Source organism: Pelophylax lessonae, assembly GCF_965119305.1.
Source record: "Pelophylax lessonae genome assembly, chromosome: 5".
Taxonomy (NCBI): Eukaryota; Metazoa; Chordata; class Amphibia; order Anura; family Ranidae; genus Pelophylax; species Pelophylax lessonae.
The window spans coordinates 499,043,191-499,057,050 of NC_138772.1; the positions used below are offsets into that span (position 1 = coordinate 499,043,191).

The 13,860-nt window shown below is 41.9% G+C and overlaps 1 protein-coding gene across 7 annotated transcripts in view; it reads right to left on the reverse strand.

Moving 5' to 3' along the window:
• Positions 1-296: 296 nt before the first annotated feature.
• SYBU (syntabulin) overlaps positions 297-13,860 on the reverse strand; it is an 89,507-nt gene continuing 75,943 nt past the window's right edge. For 2 of the 7 annotated variants that reach the window (XM_082259766.1, XM_082259765.1), the window contains 4 exons: positions 13,515-13,568; positions 8,178-8,381; positions 4,696-4,845; positions 297-1,589 (listed from right to left, as the gene is read on the reverse strand). In XM_082259766.1, coding sequence (XP_082115892.1) covers positions 500-1,589; positions 4,696-4,845; positions 8,178-8,381; positions 13,515-13,568 — 1,498 coding nt within the window. In that variant the 3' untranslated portion in view covers positions 297-499. The remainder of the gene's footprint in view (positions 1,590-4,695; positions 4,846-8,177; positions 8,382-13,514; positions 13,569-13,860) is intronic. The other 5 variants (XM_082259768.1, XM_082259767.1, XM_082259771.1 and 2 more) reach the window with 3 other exon arrangements.

The following is a 13,860-nucleotide window of genomic DNA, read 5'->3' on the forward strand; positions in this document are numbered from 1 at the left end:
CAAATTTCCATAAACTTCATAATCTAGCAGCAATCCACCAAGCTACAAAAACAAAAAAGCCATGGAGTAAAGGGAACAGCATCAATCCATGACCGGGGAATTCATTCTGAACAATCATTTTAAACAATTATTATTGTTTGTTGTAAAGCATCAAATTGCTCATCCTTACTGCTACCATATTTAAAGCGGGCATCCTTTTGTAGTAATTTAATTCCAGCATTAAGTCAATGCGAGTTGTATTTGCTCCATTTTAATATAGACTTTGCATGATGCCCAGGAAGCAACAATCAACAAAGTGATTAAGAGCAACACTCAACAGACAAAGTGCTGGAATTATATCCATATCCCAGGAGCCGCATGGTTCTATTAGATTACAAGAGAAGATTAAAACTAATTAGAAGGTTATATACAGATTCCCCTTTAAGCGTATAGGAAAGGACAGTGTCCTATTAACCTTCTAGAGGATTGAAATTCTAGAGAAAAAAAATAAAGGTAGGATTTAAATATAAGGGCTGTAGGAGGTTTTCCTAAGGGTATGTAAAGCCAATAAACAACAGCCACGCATCATAGTGCCAATGTTATACACAGGGTCTGGATATCCTCTTTGTGCACTTAATGCCCATAGAACTGTAGGAATAATGGGCACAGCCACCACGAATAGGTCGGTCAAAAAACGGTCACTCCAGTGTCTCTTAACTACGCACATGTGTTGCGTGTCTCTGCTTGGCAACTCTGGCAAAGGTCCTCCAAAGTCAAGTTCTTTCATGGCACGGTTTGAGACTGAAAGGGTATTATTGCCCAGAGAGTCAGGGGATAAAAGGATAGCAACGTTTGGATCATCAGGGGTCAAGTCAATGAGATTTGTGGAACCAGAACACTTGGCATGGAGACCATGCATAATGGAAGATGATGTATCAATAGGATGGTCATTATGGGCCTTATGCATCTTGAGGATGAGCTTTTCAAGGTCAAGGCTGTAAGGAACAACATCAGTTTGGATTGCCTGTTCCATCCATTGTGAACCCTGGGCCCACTTGCAATGCATTTTCTCAATTTCCTTATCAAAACCAGCTGTGGATTGCAATTTGGTAGAATTCAGATTTGCCAAGCTGCCAAGATCACTTCTCGTTTCCATCAAGACCTCATCATAGAGGTCATCTCTGTTTGCCAGATCATCATTCAAAAGGAGATCACAGTCTGCCATCTCCTCAGTTGCTTGGTCCTCCATTAGAAGTCCTTCTGACATCTTATCATAAATTGCACTTTCAGTCAGAGAAGCTCCTGGAGAGTTACAAAAATAATCCAAACACGGATCATCTCTAAATTCTGCATCTTGAGCCAATTCCATACTACGCAGAAGGGTCTCCAATTTCCTGTTTTGAATGTTAATGTCTATGAAGTATTTCTGAATTCCTTTGTCTTTCTCAGCCAAACTGTTTTTCATAGTTTCAATGAACTGCTTTAGCTGCTTGATCTCCTTGCGAGCCTCTTTCAGGGCGAGCTGGGCCTCAACGCGGTGGCATTCCTCTTCAATCCAGTCTTCCCTCATACGAGCCAGCTGAGATTTCAGGTCTTCTATTTCGGTTTCCCTGTAATGACAAAAAGTTTATTATGCTACAAAGAACACAGACCCTTGGACTGGCCAATGTCCACTTCTCTCCCGATTCAATACATTAAGAGACCCTCGTAAGACCGGAGCAGTAGCAATACCAGACTACACCAGCAGATGGAACCTCAAAATGCAATTCCAGTAAAACTGAAAAGGAGCGAGAGCCATTTTGAGTACACAAATAAAAAGACACAGCAAACAAAAGCAAAAATACATATACATTAAATTCACAGATATGTATATGGTTAGTCATTAAATATAGAATAATGTTGCCAATCTGATAGCCCAATAGGGACATGTAACTCCTCCAGTTGAGGCCCTACATCTAAATAGTAGAAGAAAAAAAAAACAAACAGTTTAACATGGCTCCAGGTCTTTTAACTGTTGCCTTTGGTGCTCTGGAATCAGAAGATTCCACACAGACATCTAAGAAGGCGGCTCACACACAATAAGGCAGAGACTGTTGCAAAACTGGGAGAAGGAAACAAAGTAGAATATTCAGATGAAGGATTTGGTTGAATGGCTAAAGCTCAGGTTTGCTTGCTTTAGGTCCTGGATCAATGAGCAGGAGTCACCTCAATGATCACCATGAAAAACTACACTATTCATTTCATTGGACTTTGAAAGTATTTTGTAGTCTCTGTGTCGTAGTTTGTGACAAGGTCAAAGAGCTCAACCAATAAAAAACACTATGTGGATGATTTACTAAAACTGGAGTGCGCAAAATCAGAGTGAGCAAATTAAAGCGAAGTTCCGGCCACATTTTACACTTCCCATCATGCATAACTTTTTTACGTGCTAAAAACGATTTGGCCATTTTATTTTTTTGGTTTCTTTACCTTATTTTTGCTGAAAAATCTCTTAAATTTCCTTCTTTTTGCGCCGTGGCCACCTGCATAATTTCCTACTTTGAATTTGCTCCTGGGAGATGAGTGTCATCAATCCCAGGAGTCAGTGGGCATCGCCGGCTCGTAGCAAGCTGTGGGACTCACTGCGATGCAGTGCGCATGCGCGAGAATGGGAGGTGCATGCTGGGTAGCCAGCATGCACGGAAGAAGAATAAAGTGAGACATGCTGCACAAAAACAAAAATGGGATAGTTTACAGGATAACTTGGTGTAAATGCATTAGCCCTAACTATACTAGGGGTGTTTTTTAAAAATAAAATAAAAATTCAGCCGGAACTCCGCTTTAAGTTCAAAAGAGGCGCTTGTACAACTGTGCATGACTAAAGCTGGAATCCGGCTTCGGTATGACCAGCAGGGCTGCTGAAAAGGTAGTACTACCGGTCCTGTTGTACTGGGCCCAGGCCTTATCAGCTAAACAGGGGGCCCGGGACAGCTTTAGTGTTCATTTTTGTCTAAATGAATAAATTGATTTTATTAGACCACAACCCCGCTCCTACTTGCTTATCAGGGATTCAATTACATTTCCTAGGACCCCATCATGTCAGAGGGGCCTAGGAGGTGGGAGCAGATGAGGCTTTTTTTTTTTTTTAACCATTTTCGAGGCGTAGGCGGATAAAGTCAGTGCTGCTGTTCCACTGCAACTGAGGGGGGGTGGGGTGGATTTGGGGTTGGGGCCCCATCAGGAAGGCTGTACAAGGCCCCATGATTTCTAACAGCAGCCCTGATTAAGCAGTAATATATATTATATACACAAAAGTATTGGGGCGCCTTCCTTTACACACACATGAACTTTAATGGCAACTCAGTCTTAAGGCCCGTACACACGTACCGATCGTCGGCATACAAACGTCGGTGGACGAAGGATCTGCCGATTGTACGCGTGTTAGTATGGTGCCTCCGACAGATGTCTGCGCACAATCCGCGGACAAAAGTCTTTCGTGCAAACATGAAAATATTTGTATGCCGACACCAGAACGGACGATTGTTCGCCTGTCAGTACACAATTCGGCCGACAGACCGCAGATTTGCAAGACTGGGCATGCTCAGAAAATAGAAAACACAGGGAAAGTTAACCATTACATGACATCACTTCTGCAGTCGGCGGACAAAATTCTTGTGCTGTCCTTGTGCTGTCTTTGCACTTTTCAGCAGACACCGACATCCCGGGGAGAAAAGAGGAACATTTGTATGCCGACCATCGGTACGTGTGTACGGGGCTTCAGTCTGTAGGGTTCAATATTGAGCTGGTCCACTCTTTGCAGCTATAACAGCTTCAACTATTCTGGAAAGACTGTCCACAAGGTTTAGGAGTGTGTCTATGGGAATGTTTGACCATTCTTCCAGAAGAGCATTTGTGAGGTCAGGCACTAATGTGGATGAGAAGGCCTGACTCGCAGTCTGCATGCTAATTCATCCCAAAGGTGTTTTATCAGGTTGACGTCAGAACTCTGTGCAGACCAGTCAAGCATGTCCACCCCAAACTCGCTCATCCATGTCTTTATGGACCTTGCTTTGTGCAGGTGCACAGTCATATTGGAACAGGAAGGAGCCATCTCCAAACTGTTCCCACAAAGTTGGGAGCATGAAATTGTCCAAAATGTCTTGGTATGCGGAAGCCTTAAGAGTTCCCTTCACTGGAACTAAGAGTCCAAGCTCAACCCCTGAAAAACAACCCCACACCATAATCCCCCCCTCCAACAAATGATTTGGACCAGTGTACAAAGCAAGGTCCATAAAGACCTGGATGAGCAAGTTTGGGGTGGAAGAACTTGACTGCCTCCACAGAGTCCTGACCTCGACCCGATGGAACACCTTTGGGATGAATTTGAATGAAAACTGCAAGCCAGGCCATCTTGTCCAACATCAGTGCCTGACCTCACAAACGCGCTTCTGGAAGAATGGTAAAAACATCCTCAGACACACTCCTAAACCTTGTGGACAGCCTTCCCAGAAGAGTTGAAGATGTTATAGCTGCAAAGAGTGGGCCAACTCAATATTGAACCCTACAGACTAAGACTGGGATGCCAATTAAAAGTTCATGTGTGCGCAAAGATGGGCGTGCCAATATTTTTGTCATAGCGTGTGTGCGCATATTATATACATGCACACACACACACACACACATTATATATATATATATATATATATATATATATAATACACAGAAAAGACATAATACCTTTCTTGCAGTGTGTTCTGGGACTCCTTCAATTTTGCCTTCAGGTGACGTATTGACACTTCTTTCTGCTGCAGCGGAGTCAAATACTGTTCAGGAGAGGGTGGCTTGATACCATGATTATCTCCACAAGATGTATATCTCATGGTGCGCCTATAGACAAGAAAACAAGGCCTTTGAATCACTGCTCTCCTCTCTGTATTATGACAATTCACAAAGTTTACTCCTGGATTGATTGGCTAAATCAGCTCCTTCATCTAAAGCAGCTTTCCCGTCTGAATCTTGTTATCCACACACTAAAAACAAAGCTCCTTTAAGGAGATTATCTCAGAAACCTCTTAAAAGCTCATCTATATATAATGAAGACTAGCATCATGGAACACACTTCTGTTGTGTCGGTTTTTGCTGGGTGTTACATACGCAATATTGTTGGTTAACCCAGAGATGTAACTAAATGCCACAGGGCCCCTTAGATCTTACACTATTACCCCTGACCTTTCTTAAGCTGTCAGGTTTTAAATATATAGAATATTTTGGAAATGCTTTTTAAGCCTACTAGCTTCTTCAGCACCAAGTACCAGAGCAAAAATTGATTTAAATTAGGAAAATGATGGATTTGTCCTGTAATGTGAACAGATGGTTAATAAAAACATGAGAAGACAACTAGTTTGGGCAACAACATCTCATGGGTCATTTCCAGCTGCCCCCTTTGTAACCTGCCATGGTAGGGGCGAATTGTAAATGTCTAACTATAAAGGGACCATACCCCATAGGCCACTTTGATTTGAATAGTAGTCAAGGAGTTGCAATGGTGACTAGGCCATAAAGAAACCAGAAACCCATGTTGTGGCTGCAACAAGCCAAGTGACACATTGAATGCAAACATTTTTTCACCTGGTTATAGTCCTGAAACCCTCAACAGGTTGTCATTTTTGACAGATTTTTGCTTGGAAATACCTTAGGCTGGCCATACACGGAGTAAATTTCTTTCCTGCAACCGCGGATTAATTCCACTAGACCGTGTTGATTCGTGAATCCCTCCTGCCGGGCCATTGTCCTCTCCTGGTGGGGGAAGCACTCCCTGCCGGGAGAAGACAGTGATTATCGCTTGCAGCTATTGCTGCCACTAGTGATAATCCCAATAAAATGAGGCCGGCTGTTTGTACCAAAGTTGATCGATCAACTGGTTACATTCAGCCTACCCTTGGCGGTTCAAATCTTGGCCAGTTCCTGATGACCCAACCGTGATTTGAACAGTGTATGGCCGGCATTCCAATACCATTTTGTCTTAGTGAAAATCCTGCTTCCTGCAATTCCATTTCAGTGCTCTGTGCTGGCAGAGCTGAGTAGCAGACACACCCTTTAGCCCAGGCATCCTCCCACAGACTTGTATAGAATGTGAAGAGAGGGGGTTCTTCAAAACCAGCTATGTTACTGAGTGCAGATGCCAGAGAGCAGGTGGTCTAATTTTGGTGCCTATTGGACTGCACAGTCTTATTTATACACCCTGCAAAACTGCTGTAACTGTAAAAGGGAGGTAAGACTAGGAAAATGAAAGTTGTCAGAATAAGGCCTATATGAATGCATATATATTTCTGTGATCTCAGTTTCACTTTGACTGTAGTCACCACCCTACCCACTGTATATTTGCCTTTGTGGTGCCACAGTCCTGATTGTTTCTCTCCCACTCCCTGCCTCTGAGGCAGCCACTTTGAGCATGTGAAACTGCCATGGCAAAAATTGAACATTAATACTTGAGAAAGTGGCTGCAAAAAAAAACAGTAACCAGTTCAGTTTATTTATTTATTGCTGGTAACTTTGGGTGGCCACCGATAATACCATAGAAAAATAAGCGAATACTGGATTTATTTCAATGGGTGTTGATCTGGGTGGCTGGTAGGTTTTTGATTTCATGTTTGTCATTTGTCTAATGTATGTTGATTTATACATTTTAACCCAGCGTAATAAAGATACCGTATGTGGTTTTAATTAATTGAGTGTGTCACAATGTAGTTTTTTTTTTTTTAGAGCTCATTAGATTTTATTTGAAACGTGGATGAAATGCCATTTCTAGTAAAAAGGAACAAATCACAAAATATGGTACAAGAGCAGCAAGGATGCAGATTGGAGGGAGGGGTTACAAAACTGGATTAAGGACTGCCCCTCCCCTGCCTTCATCTACTATGGAAGTTTCGCAGAGCCTGGAAATGGACATGTGGGACAGGCAGCTCCTCTATTGTAGGATTCTTCATTTTAGTCTTATGTACTTGGGCTGGAGGTTTTCCAAAAGACAAGTAGATCTCCTCTATGGGAGAGCGGACTGGAAATGAGAACGGGGTTCTGAAAAATAATTGTATAATGATCTTGTCTTGCTCATTTGGAAGCAAACCATGGTGTCTGACCCCTCCTGAAAGGGGAAGAAGCTTTCCCTTTGCTCCACTCCATAGACACGGTCCACCATAGAGTTCAAGACTACCGTGGGCTTGTTTCCTCCGTAGTCAAATCAAGGGTCAAAGTGTAGCACTAAATTCTTTTCATCTTTTCCCAAGTTTATGACAAACCCTTTACAGTCCTTCAGAATGAAGCCCTCCACCTCCACACTGACTGTGTTCTGGGCTGAAGTTATAAAAGAAAAAATTTGGACAACCTGCCATTTTAGTTTCTTATCAGACAAACTTGTACAATGTATGTTTGATGCGTTTCCAAATATTTTTTAAACAACCTTATATTAACTTTGTAGACCGGGGGGAAGGTAGAGCCCATATCCATTCTCTATTGTTTGTGTGCTCGGGTTTCTGTCCCACTGAAAGCAAACACTCTCAGATAGTGCATACTACATCGAAGAGCTTATCTGAAAAGGATTCCGCAAGTTGGGGACTTGGTTCAACCGAAAAGGTTGATGTGTTTGTGTTTCCAACCTGGATATCCTAAAACACTGAAAGTTGATGTGTTTGTGCTGCCAACCTAGATATCCTAAAACACTGAAAGTATAAAATTATCAGATGGCCAGAACTCCCCTTGAGGAACCCTGAAATTGAAGATGGACATGCACAGTTTGAAGTTTAGGCAATTCCTGTGAATCTTTCAAAACATGAGCCATTGGTTGCCCTGCCAACACCACCCAAATGCAAAATTGAAGGAGTCTGGTGGAGAAGTCAATCACCTGTTCAGGAATTCAGACAGCAGTAGGTGCCAGCTACCAGAATACAGCAGCCAGCACCGGGAGAATTGTACATCCACATTGTGAATCATACACCTACATTTTTTAGCAGGAATGGGGGAATGTATAGATTTCTCTAGCTTAGAGAAATGTCTTAACATGTATGGCTAGCTTAAGCTAATCAAAAGAAAGCCCAGACTACATGCTTAGCCTGTTGTCCCAATCCATTCCCTTTAGATTAAATGAATGCATAAAGAAATGAGCTATATGGCCTTAATGGAGATATAAAGATGAGCTGGTGAAGGTACAGAACAGAGTACAACACCTGAGTGTAGGGCTGGTGTCGCTGCCCTTGTAGGACCCAGAGTTACTGCTACTAGGAGAGGAGATCCCATATGCATCATGAACATTAATTGGACTCAACTGATTCCTACAGAGCACTGCAAACAGATCCTTCTCTCGCGTGGCAGGCGGACTCTGTGCAGGCTTTCCAGATGAACTGTTGTGACCTCGCCCATGGGACACTCGGCTGAAATACACAAATATATTTGAAAATGAATAAGAACACCGGGGCTTCTGATTCCAGCTTGCACTAAAACATTTTAAAGCGGAGTTCCGGCCTCAAATACCTTTTCTAACTAAAAATACCCCTATAATACTAATCCATTGCCCTTTACAGAACCGCTATTCTCATACTTACAAGGTGTACAGTATTGGATTTTAGTCAAATCTTAAAAATGCTGTCTGGGCGCGGCCATCTTGGATGTGGGCATCTGAAGCTGCAGTGTAATCTGCTGTGTCCTTCTTCCTGATTCCAGGGAGTTCTACCTGATTCCAGCCTCCTGGGAGTGATGACAAACAGCTCCCAGGATGCAATGCAAAGGCGGAAGTGATGTCGGTGGCCGTGGCCACAGAGGGGGGAGAAGGAGGAGGTACAATCAAAAATGCCCTAAAAATAAGGTAAGGAACCCCAGAAAAAAAATTGAAAATGCCCAATTGTTGATCAGCATAGCGAGCACTCCAGGAATCACTAAAGTTGCAAAATAGGCCGGAACTCCACTTTAAACTGACTTTTGAGACATCTGGAGAGTAAAGAGTCTTCTCTTGCATAATTTTCACATAATTCGAGACTGATGGCACACACACTGATCAATGTATAAAGAAAAACTGCAGATTTTAAAGACCATACAAAATCCACTTACTATAGGATGCTGGACACCCATAGACATGATAGAAGAGTTGTTTTTAATGGTTGAGAGCTTAGCCTACCTTCTGCACCACTTCCCTATTATCTTAAGCCACCTACTTTATAGTGATAGGCAAATAGAGAAAGCAAAACTCCAGCCAAAAATAAATATAATGAATAGACCTTTATAAAAAGGGAATAAAAAAAAAAAAATATTTGCTGAAATATTTGCCTCCAATCCAGAGCATACCGCCTAAATATTTTTTCCTGCAGCTAAAGGTCTTCAGTCTGATGTCCGCCATCATTCAACCCCAATTTATCTGAGCCCAGGTCATCCTGGATCCAACCCAACCTATGAATGGACAGTGAAAGGATAAGCACATTGATGAGTTTATTTCTTTGTTGCTCTACTTTCCCTTTCTATCAGCACTGTAACTGACTGGCTCCTTGTTCTGGTTCTTCCTTACACACTGCAGCCCTTCTGCTCTTCACAGGGACTGCAAGAGGCTAAAATCAGGTACAATTCATGTACTTCCACTGCGTGCATTTATAAAAAAAAAATAAAAGTGTATTATTGATTGCAGAGCTGCATTAATGGGTTACTTTTATATCTGCCTAGAGATAAGGTTTAAACACATGGGGCAGGGCTAGGCTTACATCCAAGAGAATTAGTCACAATGGACATAATGGGACACCCTATGTATAGGAAATACTGAGCAATCAATAGACACGCTGAAGAAACATGTAGATACATATTCACCAGCAAACCAAGGATCTTGCAAAAGCAGTCCAAAAACTTTATTCCAAATAAGATCACATCAGAAAAACATAGTGCAACGTTTCGGAGCCGCACAGGACCCCTTCGTCAGGCATGTGACGAAGGGGTCCTGTGTGGCTCCGAAACGTTGCACTATGTTTTTCTGATGTGATCTTATTTGGAATAAAGTTTTTGGACTGCTTTTGCAAGATCCTTGGTGTGCTGGCGAATATGTATCTACTTGTAACCGATCCAGTTGCCAACTGGGGATCGCTTCAGCACCCAGTACACACGAGCCTACAAACCAGGAAGGTGTGTGATAGGAATATGAACTAGGCTGAAGAAACATGCGGGCACCTAAAGAGACTATGGCTGGCCATACATTATACAATTTTCTTATACAGTTTCACTTTAGATTTACCAAAACCATATAATAGGAGGTCAAGCCTAAAGGCCCTTGCACTACACAGTTAAAGGTAAATCTAAAAAGGAAATTGAAAAAGAAAATTGCATAACGTATGACCGGCTTTTATTCAGAGATTATCCTACTTATTCTAACATCGTATACTTTAAAAGGTCTAGCACACCAAACTAATGGAACCAGAGAATATGATCGCATATCTGCTCATTATATCCCTCAAATACTTCAGTTGCAAGATTTTCCCTTGATACTTTCTGCCTCTCCAAACCACAAAGCCATAGTGAAGCCGTCTCAAAAAGGAATGCAAGAGAGCGTGGTGTGAACATTGTTGATCAAGAGAAGCCTACATAATTTGCCATTCAAATTCAAACACAAAAATCATTTCAAAAGAACATGGGTCTTCCTCATGTTTGTATTCGTTATTTACAAAGTACTGATAGGGCTGCAGAGGCAAGATAAAAATTGCTCTGTGATAATTATTTTAACAGTTTATTGGACATTGTCCATGAAATACGGGCACATTATAAAGGACAAGCAGGAACAGTTAATATTTAGCTATGTATGTAAATATTTTAGGTGTTTATCACGAGCTTCAGTTCTGATTAAGTAAGGAGGAAATATCCTACATACAGTAACTCTATTGATGGCAGTCTTGTTAAAAATAACCTGAGCTCACTTTAAACCTTCAGGTGAATGCCTGCTGTGGCCAGGGAGAAACAAAACATCAGTGTTACAACACATGAGCCATTGAAAAGGGGAGTGTGGAGCCTGGTCTTTTACAAGGACTTTTTTTAAAAGAGGAAATACAGTCTGCTCATATAAATTTGTAATAAAAACATTCTGGATGTTCCCCCAAACCACTTTGCATATTATTTTATATATACTGTGATTCTGTATTTGCCAAATATGCTGCAGAAATGTCCCTCCACTGTTGCCATTTTAACTGTGGGCAGCTGAAGCTGCTGCCTGTTCACTTCCTGGATTTACACACACATTAAAATATCTATACATACATACACACACACACTATATATATGTGTGTATATATATATACACACACACACACACTACTTGCCTGCACATTTCTCCATTCTGGATGAATACACGTGGATCTCTGCAGTCTCCTGTTATCTCCATCCTCATCCAACCCCCTCCAGCTCTACAGCTCTCCTTGGTTCTCCTGTGATTTATCTCCCCTCCACTCTACTGCCCCCCCCCCCCTCTGCTGGGAAACTCTCACAAGAGTGAGAAAGAAAGCTGTGCATGATGTCATTAGCCTAGGCTTATGACCAGACAAGAAAGAGGAAGCTGGCTGTATAAGGTATTTTGTGGCAGAAAAAAAAAAAATGGAACAACCACAGAAGGTGGAAAATAAAAAAGTCCATAGATTATGGCGATTGGGCTAGGTTATAGTTTTAGAACCCTGCCAAATTGTATTTTTGATACACTGGGAAGGACGTATATATGGTAAACATCTACAGTGAGTTATGGGACAGCAACCACAGAAGGTGGAAAATAAAATAGATTTTTATGATGAATAACAAAAATAAAAATGATCACATTCATTCATCGTTTTCCAACTACAAACTGTATTAATGCTATCTGGCCAAAATAAAATAAACGAACAAGGAGTATTTTCTAATTGAAGTGTCTTTATAGTAATCTACAAGGCTCAAGTACTGTATCACAGCAGGAGAACTAGTCAGCATAAATAAAGCAATTAGCAGATAGTGAGTGATATATCGTTTTTCTAGCTTTACATTTTATAGAATGCGGAATAAAACTGTACTAGCAATGACGTTAGTACAGCGATCTTCCCTGCTAAGCAGTTGTGTTCCGACATGGGGACAGCCCTCCCACCAGAACATTCTGATCAGCGTTAATAGGGAGCCAGTCGGTGCTGGTTTCCCAGCATTTCCGTCCAAAAGAAGCTTCTGGTCGGACCGGCTGCCATACACATGGGTCGAATGTCGGCCATTTTTTTTTTTTTTTACACCCGCCGATGTCGTCCAGTATTCGGCCTTTGTGCATTGGGCTTAACAGGTATTAAACCCACTTGAATGGTCAAATATCTGCTGTGACCAAGGAGAAATAAAAGTAGCAGTGTTTCAACACACTGGCCAATGTAAAAGTAAAAAGCAGGTTCTTTTACAGAATGTTCTTAGCACCTTAAGGTTGCCTCCTGGCAGCCCTTTAAGCGGGCTTTAATGTTACAAAGGTGGGACAGCTTCTGTATCATGTGACTACTGTGATTGTCACATGACTGGGAGCCAACTAAACTTTCCTTTCAAACTTTTTAAAATGTTTTCTCCTTTTCAGTAATATAGCTGCACCAGTGGCCTAACTATAGCCATAGCGTGTATCACACTGCTGCTATAGGGCTGGTGGTGGGAAGGGGACCTCACTAGGGAGTTGCCTGATGTCTCCATTCCAGAAGAGCTAACTTCAGATGCAAAGGGTCAAGCTTTTGCTAATCACGATCCCTTTTGCACCCCCTCCCTTTTGCGCAGATTCATGGCTTTCAGAGCTACTTGTCATCCTGGTCAGGACTTGGGAATGTGATGTTTGGGCATACAGAGTAATTTCTGAGGCTCATGATTGATCTTACTACTGCACCTTTCAACAATTGGGAATAGGAGGACCTAGAATTTACAACAACACTCTAAAATTGTATACTCTGACAAATATTAGTTGATGTTGAAATGTTGATGAGCTACAGTATGTGCTAGCTGGAGAAATAAGGTTAAAAGGCAATTCCCTGCACTGCTGCTCTTCTCTTGCAAAAATATATCCACAGCTCTGGTACCTAGCAGTGTGCCAACTATGCTAACAGTTCTCCTGCTGTCTGTCCTTGATTCATTCATATTTTATGCTAGAACCAATTACACTATTGTCGCAACTGACATTGCCAGCTGTCACTAGGGGGGCCCCAATTAAAATTGGCTATGGGGCCCCCATGAAATGTAGTTACATCCCAGACCTGCAATCAGAAAGATAAACCTGTGCTCAGATCCCAATAGCTTGTGCATGCATATAATCTACGAGGTGCTAAAGGGGTGTGACCACATGTTAACACTTAAGATACTGGATAAACCAGTATAGCGTTGTGCAGAGGGTTCATCCAGTATCTTTAGACCTGCAATCAGAGCACATATCAAGCTGCTAAAATTATAAAAAAAGAAAAAGAAAAAAAGGAGTTGAGTGAAGAGGGTCACATATGTGTGAAGGTGTACCAGAACAGCACAATGTCTACACACAATGATGTACAAGGATATGGTGGAGGTACACATGCAGTCACCTCTCAGCTGTGGTCCTCGAGCCCCGTTTCTGAGTTTCTGTGCGGTAGGGTGGTCTTCCAAAACAGGAGAGAGGAAAAGGCCATTTCAGAGATCATTTCATACATACAAAGTGATTCACTCTGCAGCTTTGGAAATCTCCTAACAACGGTCCCCAACCCTGAGCCATAGGTGAAACCAAACACCGACAATACGACTAGTCCAGGCAGAAAGTATACAACTGTACCCCTAGTTTCTAAACTGACTTAGTAATACAAAGTACCTGTTGCTTTGCTCTGGTGGTCATCTTTTGTAGCTGGTTGCCAAATCCATTTATTTGCCCATATTCTTAGTTTATAAAAGATCATA